The 16,944-nt window shown below is 38.9% G+C and overlaps 1 protein-coding gene across 4 annotated transcripts in view; it reads left to right on the forward strand.

The window, feature by feature from the left end:
• LOC124281932 (solute carrier family 43 member 3-like) overlaps positions 1 to 16,944 on the forward strand; it is a 47,203-nt gene that overhangs the window by 10,735 nt on the left and 19,524 nt on the right. For 2 of the 4 annotated variants that reach the window (XM_046717942.1, XM_046717962.1), the window contains exons 1-5: positions 3,588 to 3,730; positions 7,638 to 8,170; positions 10,419 to 10,465; positions 15,690 to 15,766; positions 16,199 to 16,294. In XM_046717942.1, coding sequence (XP_046573898.1) covers positions 7,698 to 8,170; positions 10,419 to 10,465; positions 15,690 to 15,766; positions 16,199 to 16,294 — 693 coding nt within the window. In that variant the 5' untranslated portion in view covers positions 3,588 to 3,730; positions 7,638 to 7,697. The other 2 variants (XM_046717949.1, XM_046717956.1) reach the window with 2 other exon arrangements.

A 16,944-nucleotide genomic window follows, 5' to 3' on the forward strand; every position in this document is an offset into this window, starting at 1 on the left:
TTTGTGTTATAACAACTCCAGTATCTCACTCAATACTTGCTTATGTTAAGATGACCAAAGGTGACCCAAGGTGACCCACTCAATACCTCTTTATGTTATAACAACTCGAGTATCTCACTCAATACTTGCTTATGTTAAGATGACCAAAGGTGACCCAAGGTGACCCACTCAATACCTCTTTATGTTATAACAACTCCAGCATCTCACTCAATACTTGCTTATGTTAAGATGACCAAAGGTGACCCAATGTGACCCACTCAATACCTCTTTATGTTATAACAACTCCAGCATCTCACTCAATACTTGCTTATGTTAAGATGACCAAAGGTGACCCAATGTGACCCACTCAATACCTGTTTGTCGTGTCATTGACTCTAAGTATCTATCGCAATACCTCTTTATTGTAATAGTTGTGTTGAGTGTCTCACTCAATACATGTTTATTTTATGATAGACTCTAAGTATCTCACTCAATATATGTTTATTTTATGATAGACTCTAAGTATCTCTTTCAATACCTCTTTATTTTATGATAGACTCTAAGTATCTCACTCAATACCTCTTTATTTTATGATAGACTCTAAGTATCTCACTCAATACCTGTTTATCGTGTGCTAGACTCTAAGCATCTATCTCAATACCTCTTTATTTTATGATTGACTCTAAGTATCTCATTCAATACCTCTTTATTTTGTGATAGACTCTAAGTATCTATCTCAGTACCTCTTTATTTTATGATAGACTCTAAGTATCTCACTCAATACCTCTTTATTTTATGATAGACTCTAAGTATCTCACTTAATACATGTTTATTTTATGATAGACAATAAGTATCTATCTCAATACCTGTTTATCGTGTGCTAGACTCTAAGCATCTATCTCAATACCTCTTTATTTTATGATAGACTCTAAGTATCTCACTCAATACCTCTTTATTTTATGATAGACTCTTAGTATCTCACTCAATACCTCTTTATTTTATAATAGACTCTAAGTATCCCACTCAATACATGTTTATTTTATGATAGACAATAAGTATCTATCTCAATACCTGTTTACCGTGTGCTAGACTCTAAGCATCTATCTCAATACCTATTTATTTTATGATAGACTCTAAGTATCTCACTCAATACCTCTTTATTTTATGATAGACTCTAAGTATCTCACTCAATACCTCTTTATTTTATGATAGACTCTAAGTATCTCACTCAATACCTCTTTATTTTATGATAGACTCTAAGTATCTCACTCAATACCTCTTTATTTTATGATAGACTCTAAGTATCTCACTCAATACCTCTTTTATTTTATGATAGACTCTAAGTATCTCACTCAATACCTCTTTATTTTATGATAGACTCTAAGTATCTCACTCAATACCTCTTTATTTTATGATAGACTCTAAGTATCTCACTCAATACCTCTTTATTTTATGATAGACTCTAAGTATCTCACTCAATACCTCTTTATTTTATAATATACTCTAAGTATCTCACTCAATACCTCCTATTTTATGATAGACTCTAAGTATCTCAATTAATACCTCTTTTTTTATGATAGACTCTAAGTATCTCACTCAATACCTCTTTTTTTTATGATAGACTCTAAGTGTCTCACTCAATACCCGTTTTTTTATGATAGACTCTAAGTATCTCACTCAATACCTCTTCATTTTATGATAGACTCTAAGTATCTATCTCAATACCTCTTTTTATGATAGACTCTAAGTATCTCACTCAATACCTCTTTATTTTATGATAGACTCTTAGTATCTCACTCAATACCTCTTTATTTTATGATAGACTCTAAGTATCTCACTCAATACCTCTTTATTTTATGATAGACAATTAAGTATCTATCTCAATACCTGTTTACCGTGTGCTAGACTCTAAGCATCTATCTCAATACCTATTTATTTTATGATAGACTCTAAGTATCTCACTCAATACCTCTTTATTTTATGATAGACTCTAAGTATCTCACTCAATATCTTTTTTTTTATGATAGACTCTAAGTATCTCACTCAATACCTCTTTTTTTTTATGATAGACTCTAAGTATCTCTAATACTAGACAATACCTCAATACCTTTTTTTTATGATAGACTCTAAGTGTCTCACTCAATACCCGTTTTTTTATGATAGACTCTAAGTATCTCACTCAATACCTCTTCATTTTATGATAGACTCTAAGTATCTCACTCAATACCTCTTTATTTTATGATAGACTCTAAGTATCTCACTCAATACTCTCGCAATACTACGTTATAGTATATGGTAAATATACTATCATAAAACCTTCATGTTAATGTTATATACTAGTGTAATATACCCGTCTGAATGAATATATCTGTAAGATGAGACCTACACTGAATGGCATTCTGTTTGTACAGTCACAATCATTTTGCATTGCTGCAATTTCATTTGGTGTTGAAGGTCAACGGGGTATTTATATTCGAACCTTTGTCTAGTTGACATTTGACATTATTGTTCATTTTCGTAAATCTGCTACACTGTAAGGACAATGTACCATTGATCACAGACAGTCATGTGGTTGAACACTATACGAGGTAATGGAAAATGCAATCGTTTATCGACCGGCGGTACGTTAACCGTCTTCTGTAATGTCCTGGGTTGACTGACATCACAGCTGGTACGCCAATGTTCGTGTATTTGTGTATATGGTTTCATTGTCTGCTGTTCTTGTTTGGTGTTGTTATCACTCTCAGTAGAGGCGGTGCGGTAGCCTATTGGTTAAAGCGTTCGCTCGTCACGCCGAAGGCCCGGGTACGATTCCCCCAAGGGTACAATGTGTAAAGAATCTGATCATTTCTGGTGTCCTCCAACGTGATATTGATGGAATGTTGTGAAAGCGGCGTAAAATAAAACTCACTCACACACTCAGCAAAATTTACCATCTATACGACGACGTCTGCAAATGATCGAACCTGACCCGCACGATCCACGGACGGATAGCATGAGCATCGATCCGCAGAGTTTGGATCTGTAACATGCAATCACCCCAACCGTACCACCTCGTGCATACAACAAAATGATCAATAACAGAGGAAATCAATAGAAAATGCTAAGATATTGCCCAGATCTGTTTAAGAATATTTATTAAACAGATTTGGGCAATATCTAAGCAATTTTCACATGTTGGGGATCGAAACCATACCTTCAAATTGATAAGTGAATACTTCAACCACTAGGTTACCACCAAACAATCCGTCGAAGTCATCAAATATATAACGAAGAACCGGTTAGGTCATTGCATATGGGATACAAACGACTTTCTTTACCATAACCTGTTTTGAGACGACCCCCATTATGATAAACAAGTTATAGCCCTGTAACGAGGAATATGTATATACTCTCCTTTCCGCCTGACCGAACGTGAACTGGTCGGTTGGTTACATCTCCCACCGTTTGTTTGGATACAAGGATCTGCAGTACTATCGATTCACAGCAAGGTCTTTCTGGTTCAAGGTGTAATGCGTTCACCATACAGCTGTACTACGTAGACCGTGTCCTTATATATCCCCACTGCCGGCGTTACCTATCGCCGGCCATGTTACATTGGTAGGTCAACCGTGTGTTGGGAAGGATCTACACGGCTTTGTCGCTTAGCCTCACACAAAAGCAGGCGCTGCTTGCGCGCATTGGTATCATTATTATATGCTGGAGTTTGACAGAAGTTGTGTGAGTTGTATTTTCATTTTGGATCACCCAGGTAAGTGAGTGTCTCAGGTACACGCTAACTGTACACATATCGAGTATTTGGCAGATGGGTCGGTCCATTATGTGCAGTACTGTGATAGATTATTGACGACCCGCTACTTATCATCTGCACAAACTGGTTTCAAATGTGGACCGCGGTTCATGTTTTTGTATTCACGTCTTAAGAGTTCGACCAATGTATTGTGAGCATACATCCTGAAATGTTCTTTCGGAGGTCACTGTGTTATATAAGGAATATATATTCCTTTGGCGATTTTATTCACACCGTTCGGACATTTATAAAATGCTGAATCCGTAATTAAGTGGAGTACACATAGCGTTGTTTATGGTTTGGTCATTTATGTTTGTTTACGATTGGAATGATTGCTTTTATTAAACATTTTCTGTTATCACTGTTTCGAGTAGTCTCTCTGAAAGAAGATGCCGCAAAATTTAAGTTATCTTGAACATGTATTTTCAGATCCTTGTAAGAATACTTTTGACGTAAAAACTGGCCAAGATTATTTGAATCAAATGACTCATTTCCTTGCGCTCAATACCTTGAGTGCCTTTCCGGTCTATGTTCGGGTGTTCCTTTTGTGTGTGTTAAATCACTTGACGTGTGTGTCTGTGTTACTCAGTAAGAGTAAGGTAAAGTATGGTTTAAATAACTTGAAACATACTTTCTTGGTAGTTGGCCATAATCTCATGAGTACAGCTTTGCACCTGTTATTAATTTGTGTATATCCAGTAAAGTTGGTTGTTATAGTTACGATACTAAGTTCTTCCCGACAAGGTAATCATATCTGTATCGATCATTTTTCGGTTCAGACGGCGTTTGTGTAACCTCAACCTCGTATGCCGCAGTCGAGCATTGTATTTTTATCATATTCAACTTGATACCACCGTTTCGAGACTTCTATACAGCCGGTGAAGTCACATTGTGAGCCACTGCAATAATACAAAGCGTTTGCACAAAATAGTTCCCCGTTAAAACTGTTTCAGTTTTAATATTTGGAAGAATCATGAAACCTTGAACAACCGATTTAAGGCTGTTTTGTGGTGCACGGTGGTGAAGCGTAGTAATTCAAGACTTAGTGTGCAGCACATGCCATATTATTGTTCCGCTTCACTTCAGACGAACAATTGACATGCTGTGGCATGAAAATCTTATGTTAGCATCAGTCACGACCACAGTGTCGCTCATATTGTTTAGTTTGGGTTTGACGATGGCAGCCGAACCGAAGGAGAGTTGGTTGCACTTAGGGCGGTTACTCTAGATGAAACGAACTCCGTTGCCTCCGAGCCATGTAAATATACTGTTTTTTTACGCTGGTGAATATAATTTTCATTTTTATGACGAGTAATATGGCTTCTGGTGATATTTTAAACTCTTTTTTATTTATTTATGAGGATATCACGCTTTCTTGGAAAACATTAAATACTATACATTGCTCTGGTCTTCACCACCAAAGTCCGGGTTAGAATATTGGCCTTCAGAAACCCATGCTTTTCGTAAGAGGCGACTAACGGGATCGGGTGGTCAGGCTGGCTGACTTGGTTGACACATGTCATCGGTTCCCAATTGCGCAGATCGATGCTCATGCTGTTGATCACTAGATTGTCTAGTCCATACTCGATTATTTACAGACCGCCTCCATATAGCTGGAATAGTGCTGCGCGCGGCTTAAAATTAAACTCACTCACTCACTCACACTGGTCTTCACCAAGCCAAGCTTGTAGGCGACTAACGGGATCGGTGGTCGGGCTCGCAGACCTGCGGCTGTAAACAACAAACAAACATTGTCCCGGTCGGAGTTGAGTGAATATCATTAGGAGCCACAGTTTACTCTTTGTGTATTGTTCATATCAGTTACATGCTTATATGCATATTCTTGCACCTGTGTGTCTCAATGAAATAATAATAATTGAACCATCAATTCAAAATATGCCATATGCCTGGATCTTCGAACGCAAAGGTAGCATGTCTGTCCAAACACGAACAATGCTACATCACTGTCGATTTCGACAACGCTTTAAAAAATTGTTTTGAGCCTCTTCCATCTTTTTGACAGCTGTCTTTTCAATCTGGTCTCTGAGAACGAATCCAGCAATTCCTTTAACGATCTCAAGGATATGCTATACCCAATGCAATACATAGACTGACTGACTGAGTATGGTTTTACGCCGTTTTTAGCAATATTCCAGCAATATCACGGCGGGGGACACCAGAAATGGGCTTCACAAATTGTACCCAGGTGGGGAATCGAACCTGGGCCTTCGGCGTGACGAGCGAATGCTTTAACCACTAGGCTACCCCACCGCCCCGCAATACATAGAAGGTTGCGTAGATCGATGTTCATGCTGTTGATCACTGGATTGTCTGGCTCAGTCTTTGTCAGGAACACGACGTCACGTCGGGAACGCCCTCTGGGTTCGACCCGTGAAGATCCGGGTTAAAATTGGTATTAAGCAACCCCCGACCTGGTTGACTTAGTTGACACATGTCATTGTATCCAATTGCATCGATGGATGCTCATGCTGTTGGATTGTGTGGTCCAGATTCGGGTATTTACAGACCGTCGTCATATAGCTGGAATATTGCTGAGTGTGACGTTAAACAACAAACAAACAAACAAACGAACGAACATAGTAAGTTGCTGATGGGTGTTTGTGCAATTATCAAGAAATTGGCGTTCATATGACATATTACCGTCACGTTTCATATATCCCGGTGCTATATCAGTGTGTCACTTTGTGGAAACATCCCTTAGTCCCTTATGCTTAAACGACGGTATGTCCTAGTTCTCAATGGTGAAGCTATAGGACACAACAAGGGATGAAATTTTTCATGCAACGATACGATACACGATTCGTTTTTACTCTATCGATGCCATACGATACCCTTGCTAAAATACTTCCGTTTAATGACACCCTAACACATATTGTGTTAGTCTAATATCGCAACATGATTTGTATTTAACGGTTAATGTTTACTACTAGAAATAGCTGCGATGAAAATGTGTCTGCCACTAGCTTTTCCTTTGGAGCCTAATATATATACTAGTAGTCAAAAACGTTTCCTCTTGAAAGCGTCAGCTCGTCACGCCGAAGACCCAGGTTAGATTCCCCACTTAGGCACAATGTGTGTGAACCCATTTCTGTTGTCCCCCGCCGTGGTATTGCTGGAATATTGCTAAAAGCGGCGTAAAACCATACTTACTCACTCACTCACTCACTTGATTCCACATTTGACTTGAGTATCGCGAAATTGTGTTTCGTGATACGTATTCGTATCGTGACCTGTGTTTCGTGATGCGTATCGTATCGTGACCTGTGTTTCGTGATGCGTATCGTATGCGCTGTGCACCATACCCGCTCGTGTGGGATCCACCAAAGTGTTGACCTGCATAACTTAGGGTTTTCCGCACGCCATTTCCTGACACGCCGTGCTTGGACTGGAATACTGTTCAAAGCGCTCGACTCACTCACTCACTCTAATATTCTTCGATCCCTTCTCAGTCTCTCCAACCTGTGCAGATCCGTGTTAGAACTGATCTTCAATAACCCATGCTTGCCGTAAGAGGCGACTAACGGGATAGGGTGGTCAGGCTCGATGACTTGGTTGACACATGTCATTGTATCCCAGTTTTGCAGATCGATGCTCATGCTGTTGATCACTGGATTGTCTGGTTCAGACTCGATTACTTACAGACCGCCGCCATACAGCTGAAATATTGTCGAGTGTGACGTTAAACAACAAACAAACGAAGAGCTAAACTCAGTCAGTCTCCTCCCGCATCACTGATATGACTGGAATACTATTCAAAGCGCTCGGCACCGAATCCGACGCACTCACTCACTCAAATACCTTTCAACCCTTCTTGTCCGCTTATTTTAATCAATTTCCTTCTTTGCAGATGCAGTGTGATTTTCTCTACGCATCTCTAAGAAGACCACAGTAAGATTCAAGACACAAAATGGCGGACACGTCCTTGCCCTTTGTATTACGGTTTAGGTTCGTAGCCGCTCTCTGGTGCGTGGTGGAGAGTTTACTGTTCGGCGGTCTGTTCTTTGGTTGGGCTTCCCTCGTGTATGTATTCAAGCAAGAAGGTATATACTCATTCCTGTGTAATCACCCTGCAGCTAATGGATCCACAGGCAGCAACGTATCAAATTCCCTTGGACACGAGAGTATACGCGATAGAGAACTAGAACATACCTTATTGGAGGGTAACACGTCACAAAGCTACCCTTCTTACAGCATACATGACACTGAACATGGGGTGAACGCCAATGGTGCAGGAAAACTTCCTCCTGCATCGTGTAAGGAACAAGACGCTATATTGAATTTATGGTTTACCGTGGCTGTGTCGGTGTTGAGCATTGCTACGTCTGTGATTGGTTGGATTCTCTACAGATTTGGACCTCTGGTTCTACGTGTCGTTGGATCGTAAGTAGACGTACTATGCCACCATGTTATAACTATGATGGTTGTTAATGCTTTTCGTTGAATATATTAATGCTCATAAACTTATAATTATACCTAAGGACAGCGGTATGCCAAATTTAGGTACTTATTGAGGGTATTAGGTACATTGTCTGAGTATAGTATAGGCAAGGCCACCACGGAGCTACCGATCCATAAAGATGCAGGTTGGAAATGGTCTTTAGCAACCCATGCTTGTCGTAAGAGGCGACTAAAGGGATCGGATGGTCAGGCTCGCTACCTTTGCACGTGTCATCGTGTCCAAATTGCGTAGATCGATGCTCATTGTGTTGTGTCCAGACTCGATATACTTACTTAAATAAACCCCCGTATCACTGAAATTAAAATGTCTAAACTTATCTTTTGTGATTTTCTATTCGTCCTGCATGCTTTAATTTTCTAAGCATTTTACTTTTGGTCTTGTTTTTTTTTGTTTAAGTAGTTTTCTTTTTGCAGGTGTCCGGTATGTAGGTAGTTATGGCCACAGACAAGCTCAGTGAGAGTATCCGAGCGGCACTGATTTGAACTTATGATATTTAGCTCACCAGAAAGTCGGGGCTTCGGCATGCCATGGGAAGTCATCAACTATATGTCATTGTCTGTCGTGTTGCCCCGACCATCTGCGTTATAACGAGGACAGATTAAACATAAGATTACATAGTAGCTACGGTGTATTTTTACACTATAACGAGGATAGTTTAAACATTGGATTACGAGGTATGGGTATACTGTGTATTTTAACGTGGGATTAAATCTACTGCTGCCATGGTGACTCGCAACACAAATAGATCAAAGGGATTTTTTAAAATTACATTTTTGTGTAAAATCGTCGTTTTGCTCTTGTCCAGTGCACTTCGTATGACTGGTTTAGTAATGGGTGTGGAGTCTGACAACAAGTACTCGCTTACAATGTTATGCAAATTGCTTGAGTGGCGATTGCTATCCTTAAGGCAGGACGTGTTTTAGCCTTCTCGTAGTCTAATGGTATCATTGGTACTTTTCAGCGATGGATTCATATAATTTCTGTCACGTTTTTGCCTCATAGCCAGTGTGCGAAATAGCCACTGACCCGCTAGCCCGTGACCAGTAAAACTCCAGTCGGGCCAGTAAATCTCCACAGTCACTGGCCCGACTGGCTAGTGAATTTTCATGAATTCAGACATGTGTTTTCTTATTTGATTTTGATGGTATTTTACCTTTTTGTAATGTTTTGCTTAGTTTCTGCATTGAAAATTTTGGCTAGTGAATTATTTTGTGGGCTAGTAACTTTCAGACATAACTTGCAAAATTTGGAAACTATTTCGCACACTGCTCATAGCCCAAAGGAATCTGTTTCCGTGCTTAAGCTTGACTGATAAATCTACACCTTGTACATTTTGAATGCACCCACAATGCCATGTCAGGGGAGTTTGGAGATCAGTCGTTGGGAAGAAAATATTATTTGTTTAACATGCAGCTATTCACTTATGGAAATTGTCATTGAGAACAGATGGGAATATGTTTTTACGCTGGATCCGTTTTGTTATTTTTTAAAAAAATTCAGTCATTTTAACGTTTTCCTGAATTAATAAGCAATGCTCAGATCATTATATAAATATGCGTATATATTTGAGCTTTTGTTGAAATCTCTTTAATGAGTCAAGAACGTTACGGAATATAGATAAAGCATTAAACTCTCCCCCCTTGTATCCCTCTCTTTCTTTTCGCCCTTCTCTACCTCTTCCTTTACCCTCCTTCTCTTCACACTAGTGGGGCGGTGGGGTAGCCTAATGGTTAAAGCGTTCGCTCGTCACGCCGAAGACCCGGGTTCGATTCCACACATGGGTACAATGTGTGAAGGCCATTTCTGGTGTCCCCCGCCGTGATATTGCTGGAATATTGCTAAAAGCGGCGTAAAACCAAACTCCCTCACTCACTCTTCACACTAGCCTGTGAAGATGCGAGTAAGAACCTGCCTTCAGCAACCCATGTCATCGTATCCCAATTGTGCAAATCGATGCTCATGATATCAATCACTGGACTGTTTACAGACGCCGTCATATAGCTGGAATATTGCTAAGTGCGGCGTTAAACAATACACAAAACTCTCTTCTCCCCCTCACTAAGCCCCTCGCTGTACTCTCTTGGTTATGTAAATATTATCTGTGTGTTGCTCCCTGTTGCCTTATCTGAAATAACTCCATGGTGATTATTTCCAATCTATACGTTGCAGGGTAACATTCTGTACGGGAACATTGATGCTTGCGTTCGTTGACAACAGTAAGTATTAATGTGTTACATATACCTTGCGCTGGCTTGTATCAAAGCATCCATGTTTAAACCGTGCAGCTCCTTGGTTATCAGACCTCTCTACCCATCAAACTTCCCTTCCAATCAGCCCCCATTACACTAACACTAACGATGTGTCCGGCATGACGTCTTATTCTTCTGGTGTTGTTGATTGGTGGACACAAAAATGAAATGCAGGGTATTGACACCCTCACTCGAAGAATAACGTCAGACAACAGAGCCCGCCACCTTACTGTTCCTATTAACCGGTTATAGATTATTTAATTATGTAAGATTAATAATATAATAAATAAGATTAATAGATTATGTTACGAGGACGTGGTCTGATTAACTTCAAGGAGGTTCTTCGTGAAGAATTATATTGTCCACGTTTGCAGACATATATTTGTCTGATGACTCTCTTGTGAAGCGTGTCAAAACTCATAATGAAAACAGGGCATTCCACAGTTTAAATAAATGAGCCAGGGATGCTGGGCATAATCTCAATGTCAATGAATCTCTGCTGCTGCTGGACGGTACAGAAGTGAGTGTTACCCAAGCGAAGTGCCTTATTAAATCGGCACTGACTTAGTTTTTCAAAGCAACCCTGCAAAGTCCCCCATTTGGATGAAGTCGGTGAACTGAACAGTGAAACAGAAGGCTTTTTCTGCTGTTCATGACGACTGAGATAGTGTTCACATTATGATAACATATTCCTTTTTGGAGAAATATGGGTATTTTCAACCCCTCAGTTGTAAAGCAGAAAATAATATAAGATATGCTATATTTCTGATTACACTTTCCTAGTAAAGTACAGATTCCAGTACTTTACTAAGAAACTGTAATCCCAAATATAACATATCTTACATTTGACCACTTTCTAAATGGCATTGCGTAATCACAGAACTCTGAGCTCTGAATAAGTTTAGGAAATCGAAAGATAAAGAATCATACGATCAAAAGTGCGCTAAAAGAAATAAATATAACTCAATTTGTAAGGAAAAACGCCTTAATTTTATAAAGAGAAGCAGAGAGTAATAGAAAACAGTATATCTGAATCAAAAATGTTTTGGTATGAACTCAAACACCTGAATACTAGACATGAAGCTCAAAACAACATCGAAATGAACGACTGGCTAGAACACTTTCGGACACTGTTTAACTCTTTACACAATGAAAATGACGATGTAACATGTGATAATTTCGAGAATGAAAACTCATCAGATCCGAATTCAGAGCTTACCAAGGTAATACTTGATTCCCCAATTACTAGAGATGAAATCTTAGATAGCATTAACCAACTGAAATGTAATAAATCACCAGGAATTGATAAAACAATATCTGAATTTTTTAAATACTCAGCAGATCTTATTGTCCCGTACTTAGAATTGCTCTTTAATTTGATATTGGAAACTGGTACGTTCCCCAGATGCTGGGCAATTGGCATAATAGTTCCTATCCATAAACAAGGTAATATAAATAATCCAAATAATTACAGAGGCATAACACTACTGAGCATATTTAGTAAAACTTTCACCTCTATAATAAATAAAAGACTTGTAAACTGGGGAGACTCAATGGATAAGATCAGCGAAGCGCAAGCTGGCTTCAGACAGGGATATACGACAGTAGATAATATGTTTATACTGCAAAGTAGTATTCAAAGGTATTTAAACTATAAATGGGGGAAATTCTACGCATTATTTGTAGATTTTTCAAAAGCTTTCGATTCAATACAACGAAAAATACTTTGGCTTCTATTTGATACCCACGATCTCAGTGGTAAAATGCAATATGTATGAAAATGTTAAGGCTTGTATTAAAAGTAATCATAATTTTTCAGAAACATTTGACTTGCAACTTGGTGTGAGACAAGGCTGTATACTAAGCCCATTTCTATTTTCCTTTTTTATAAATGAGTTAGCACGACAAATCGAAACTAATTGTGGACACATTGCTATTTGCAGATGACATTATTTTGTTCTCAAGCACGATTAATGGCTTATAGAATCAAATTAATGAACTTGAAAGTTACTGCGATAAATGGAAATTAACTGTAAATAGAGATAAACGAAAATTGTTGTATTCAAAAATGGCAAATTGTCTAAAAAGGAAAACTGGTTATATAAAGGTATGAAACTGGAGTGTATTGGCTTTTATAAATATTTGGGACTATATTTCACCAGTGGTCTGTCATGGACGAGGCATGTAAAATATGCAGCGTTACAGGGACAAAAAGCATTAATTGGAATTATGAAACAGTTGAGTGTACTTGGTAATATTAACTACTCTTCATTCTTTAAAATATTTGATGCCAAGGTCAGTCCAATTTTATCATATGGGGCCGAAATTTGGAGAATAACAAAATTTGACGAAATTGAAAAAATCCATTTATACGCATGCACAAATTTCCTCGGAGTTAAAATTAACACTATTAACGCAGTGATTTATGGTGAATGCGGTAGGTACCCAATGCACATTCTTACAAGCATTAAAGTTATTAAGTACTGGCTAAAACTGTTGATTATGCCTTCAAATCGCTTACCCAAGAAGTGTTATAATATGATGTTGTTATATGATAAAGGTGGACAAAAAACACTGGGCAACCAATGTAAAAAAAATTATATTCTATTGGTTTGGGAATTACATGGAATACACAATATGTCGAATCACCTACGTTATTCATACAATCCTTAACGACAAGACTAAAAGATATGTATATTCAAACATGGTGTGAAAGGATATTCTTATCAAATAAATGCATTTATTATTAATTGTTTAAAAATGCCATAGTCCTTGAGTCATATCTATCCTGTGTTAATGTTAAAAAGTGTAGAATAGCACTGGCACGATTCAGATGCTCTTCTCATGATTTGTTGATTGAAAGAGGCAGATATATGAATGTAAAAAGAGAAAATAGAATATGTACACTTTGTAGTTTTAACGAAATAGAAGATGAATTACATTTTCTCCTAATATGTCCATTTTATGACCGGTTGCGAACAAAATATATTAAAAGATATTACTATGTCCATCCAAATGTGATAAAATTCTCCTCACTGTTAAGTAGCTACAATCCAGTTCTTCTACAAAACATTTCAATGTTCATTTACTATGCTATGATTACCCGATCTAAATTCCTCTCAAATGTAACATAACTTTATGTACTATAGGTCTGTGGCCTTCTCAGTGCAAATAAAGATTATTATTATAATCACAGAAGATAATGATTTGATATGAATATTAAAAACACATTTAGTTCAGCCTCTGTCTTTGTACAGGCAGGCTGCAGTATAGGGATGCTTTTGTAAGTAATCAATTTCTGCCATTGTCATCTTTAAAAATTTTCCATCAATTCTTAAGACACGCTGAGTCGAGTGTGCATGGCTGTTTGATATTGTGCTAGAGTCATAAATATGTCAAGAATGACGCGATTCTTTCAAATTGCTATACCAATCATTAATGCATTGTGAATCGTGCAGTCAATCTGTGATGCTTGACTGAATATTAACACAATATAAAAGAATCCGCGGCCGGTGATGCTTAACTTCCTTTGAAGTTACTATCTCTGTAAGCCATTAAAAACGCAATTGGTGTTTGTTTTCCTGAAACTTCAAAAAGTTCTTTGAAGATTTTTTCCTGCGATACAGATGATGTGGGGATAAAAGGCTGTTATTCTGGCCCATTTCGAGGTCGTGTCCCGGAGCATACCTCTCACATGAACTTTGATACTTAAAACTGAACATTTCTCATTTGACATTTCTCGTAAACACAACCACATTCATGAAACACGTTGTGCACATGCATCACCTGCACCCAGGCCCTGTAAAAGCACAAGGAATTGTGGAACTCAATCACTTTGAGAAAATGCCACACTTGACACAAGACGAAAGGAATCAGGTTATCGGTATGGTCAGCCAAGGTGCTTCAGATGTGATGATTGCCAGGCACTTTAATGTGCATCCATCCACTGTAAGTCGACTCAGACAACGTTTTCGGGCTACCGGAAGTGTTGCTGATCGTCCGCGACCTGGTGCACCACCTGTGATAACAGCTCGACAACACCGCAATATCCGAGTTTCACACTTGCGAAATCGGTTCCAAACAGCTGATGATTAGGCAAGGAGGACATTTGGGACAAGTCAACGTCATTTCAGCGCCCAAAAGGTGCAAGGACGCCTTGCTGCCTTCAACATCCGGTGCCGTCACCCGTACCGTGGTCCAACCTTATTGCATCGCCTCAGACTTGCCAGACAGCGATGGGCAGCAAATGGGGCCAGTCTTGGCAACAGGACATGGCCAGATGTCATGGATTCAGATGAATCCAGGTTTAACTTATCCTTTGAAGATGGACGTCAACAGATTTATCGACGTAAAGGAGAAAGACTTGCGCCAAACTGTGTCCTTGAACATGATCGTTTTGGAGGGGGTGGTGTCATGATCAGACCACAGACCATCAGAGGCTGCAGACCATCCAACAGCTGTTCCTGAGAAATGTGTGTCTTTCAATGCCCCAAAGACTGCGAGCATGTCTTGCAGCGCACGGTGGACACACACGATATTGACTGCAAGTGATCCCTCCTTTGTTTGATGTCGTTGTTGCGTCACTGATGTTGTTGTTGACTGGACATTTTCAGATGAAATTATTCACAGATTTCACTTAAAACATATCTGCCAGTTAGGTTTATATATGTTGAAATTAGTGTGAGTAAAGAAAGTATGAATGTCAAATTGCGTTTTTAATGGCTTACAGTATATATATATATATATATTATTTGTTTTTATTATTTAGACCAAACAACGTATGTTTGTCTTTCAATTAGAATTTCTCTTTTATGTCAGCATTCGAACAATTGAAATACTTTAGGTATGTATGTCTTATGCGAGCATTTGTCAACCTCTGTAGCCGTACTGATACAAAACATGTTTAAGCGTAGACTTTATAACCAATTATATGCCTTCTCATTCGCTAGTTAGCACTCCCTGCCTCTACTATCAATGCATGATATTGGTACTATTTTAGCACAACTAAGCTTTTACTATTATTGACCGTTTTACGGTAACATGGTGTCAAAGAGGCCCTTGTCAGCCTGGCTGTGTGTAACAATGTGATATATGTGTTTTATGGTTTAATGTTTATATTTATACACACTAGACGCTATACATTCCACTCTTACACAAGATGCCGTAGAAATTACTTCATAATATATTGCAGATGCACCATGGATTATCTGCCCGGGCTTATTGTCAATGGCATTCGGAGCTGTGTGTATAAACGCTGCTAATCTCCAGGTAAGAAAGTACACATAGGTTCTTGTGGGATTGTTGTTTAACGCTGCAATCAGCAATAATCCAGCTATATGGCGGCGGGCTGTAAATAATGAACACACTCCAGTGGTCAGCATTATGCACGAGCATTGATCTACGTAATTGGGATACGATGACATGCGTTAACCAAACCACCCGATCCCGTTAGTCCTCTCTTACGACAAGCATGGGTTGCTGAAGACCAATGAAACCCAGATCTTCACTTCTTTGAGTGCAAATGAGTGAATTTGGTTTTACGGCGCTGCTCATTTCTGTTTGTGTGTATGCTTGTGTATATGGGTTTGTGTATGTGTGTATGACAGTCTGAGCCCGATAACCCAGTGATTGATTTCGTGAAGATCGTGCGTGCTTGTGTATATTTTGTATTCATTGCGTATTGACGTTTTAATTACGCAGGTGATTCCGTTTCTGTTTAACCGGGGGTCATCTGTGGCCGTGTCCCTCCTGACCGGATTCTACTACTCTGCGTCCACCACCCAGTGGCTCATTAAGGTGAGTACACTGGAATTGTATTGGGAACCTCAGTACAGGTGCTGCAGTTGGATGTCTAGCGTATGGTTTGCGATGAGGATGACGTGGAAACCAGTTTGGGGTATCGCTCTATGTTGGTGCTAGTTGGTGAGTTCCTTCAACTTGTTGAGGGGCGGTTGGGTAGCCTAATGGTTAAAGCATTTGCTCGTTTCCCATTCAGAAACCACGCATGTATCATGAAAAAGAATGCAAACATCCAAAATGCACGTGCAAATCGTAAATCACGTTCTAAGGGGCGACGAGATGTCTTAAAAAATGTACTAAATGTTGCATGATTGTTTAACTTCAAAATGATTATTTTCATTGTAAATGTTCATGCAGCACAGTTACGTTTTCCCGTTGAAAATGTATAAAAACACCCCGACCAGTGAAACACATGGTCAAATCATCAATTTGTAATGACGTGATGACATTTAGAACCATTGCCATGGTTTCCTATGCCAGAATGTTTCACTTGCGTAGAACCATTAAGTTCGTAACTGCAAGTCATTTTAATTTCGGAAAATATTATTACAGTTCTACATCAATTATTGTAAGCAATTAATTAATTAATCAACCGAACATTGTAATATATCCGTGCTGAAGTGTACGTTGATGTTGGTTATAGCAAT

The sequence above is a fragment of the Haliotis rubra genome, unplaced genomic scaffold (genome assembly GCF_003918875.1).
Source record: "Haliotis rubra isolate DU_JTF1 unplaced genomic scaffold, ASM391887v1 Scf1083, whole genome shotgun sequence".
Classification (NCBI taxonomy): domain Eukaryota; kingdom Metazoa; phylum Mollusca; class Gastropoda; order Lepetellida; family Haliotidae; genus Haliotis; species Haliotis rubra.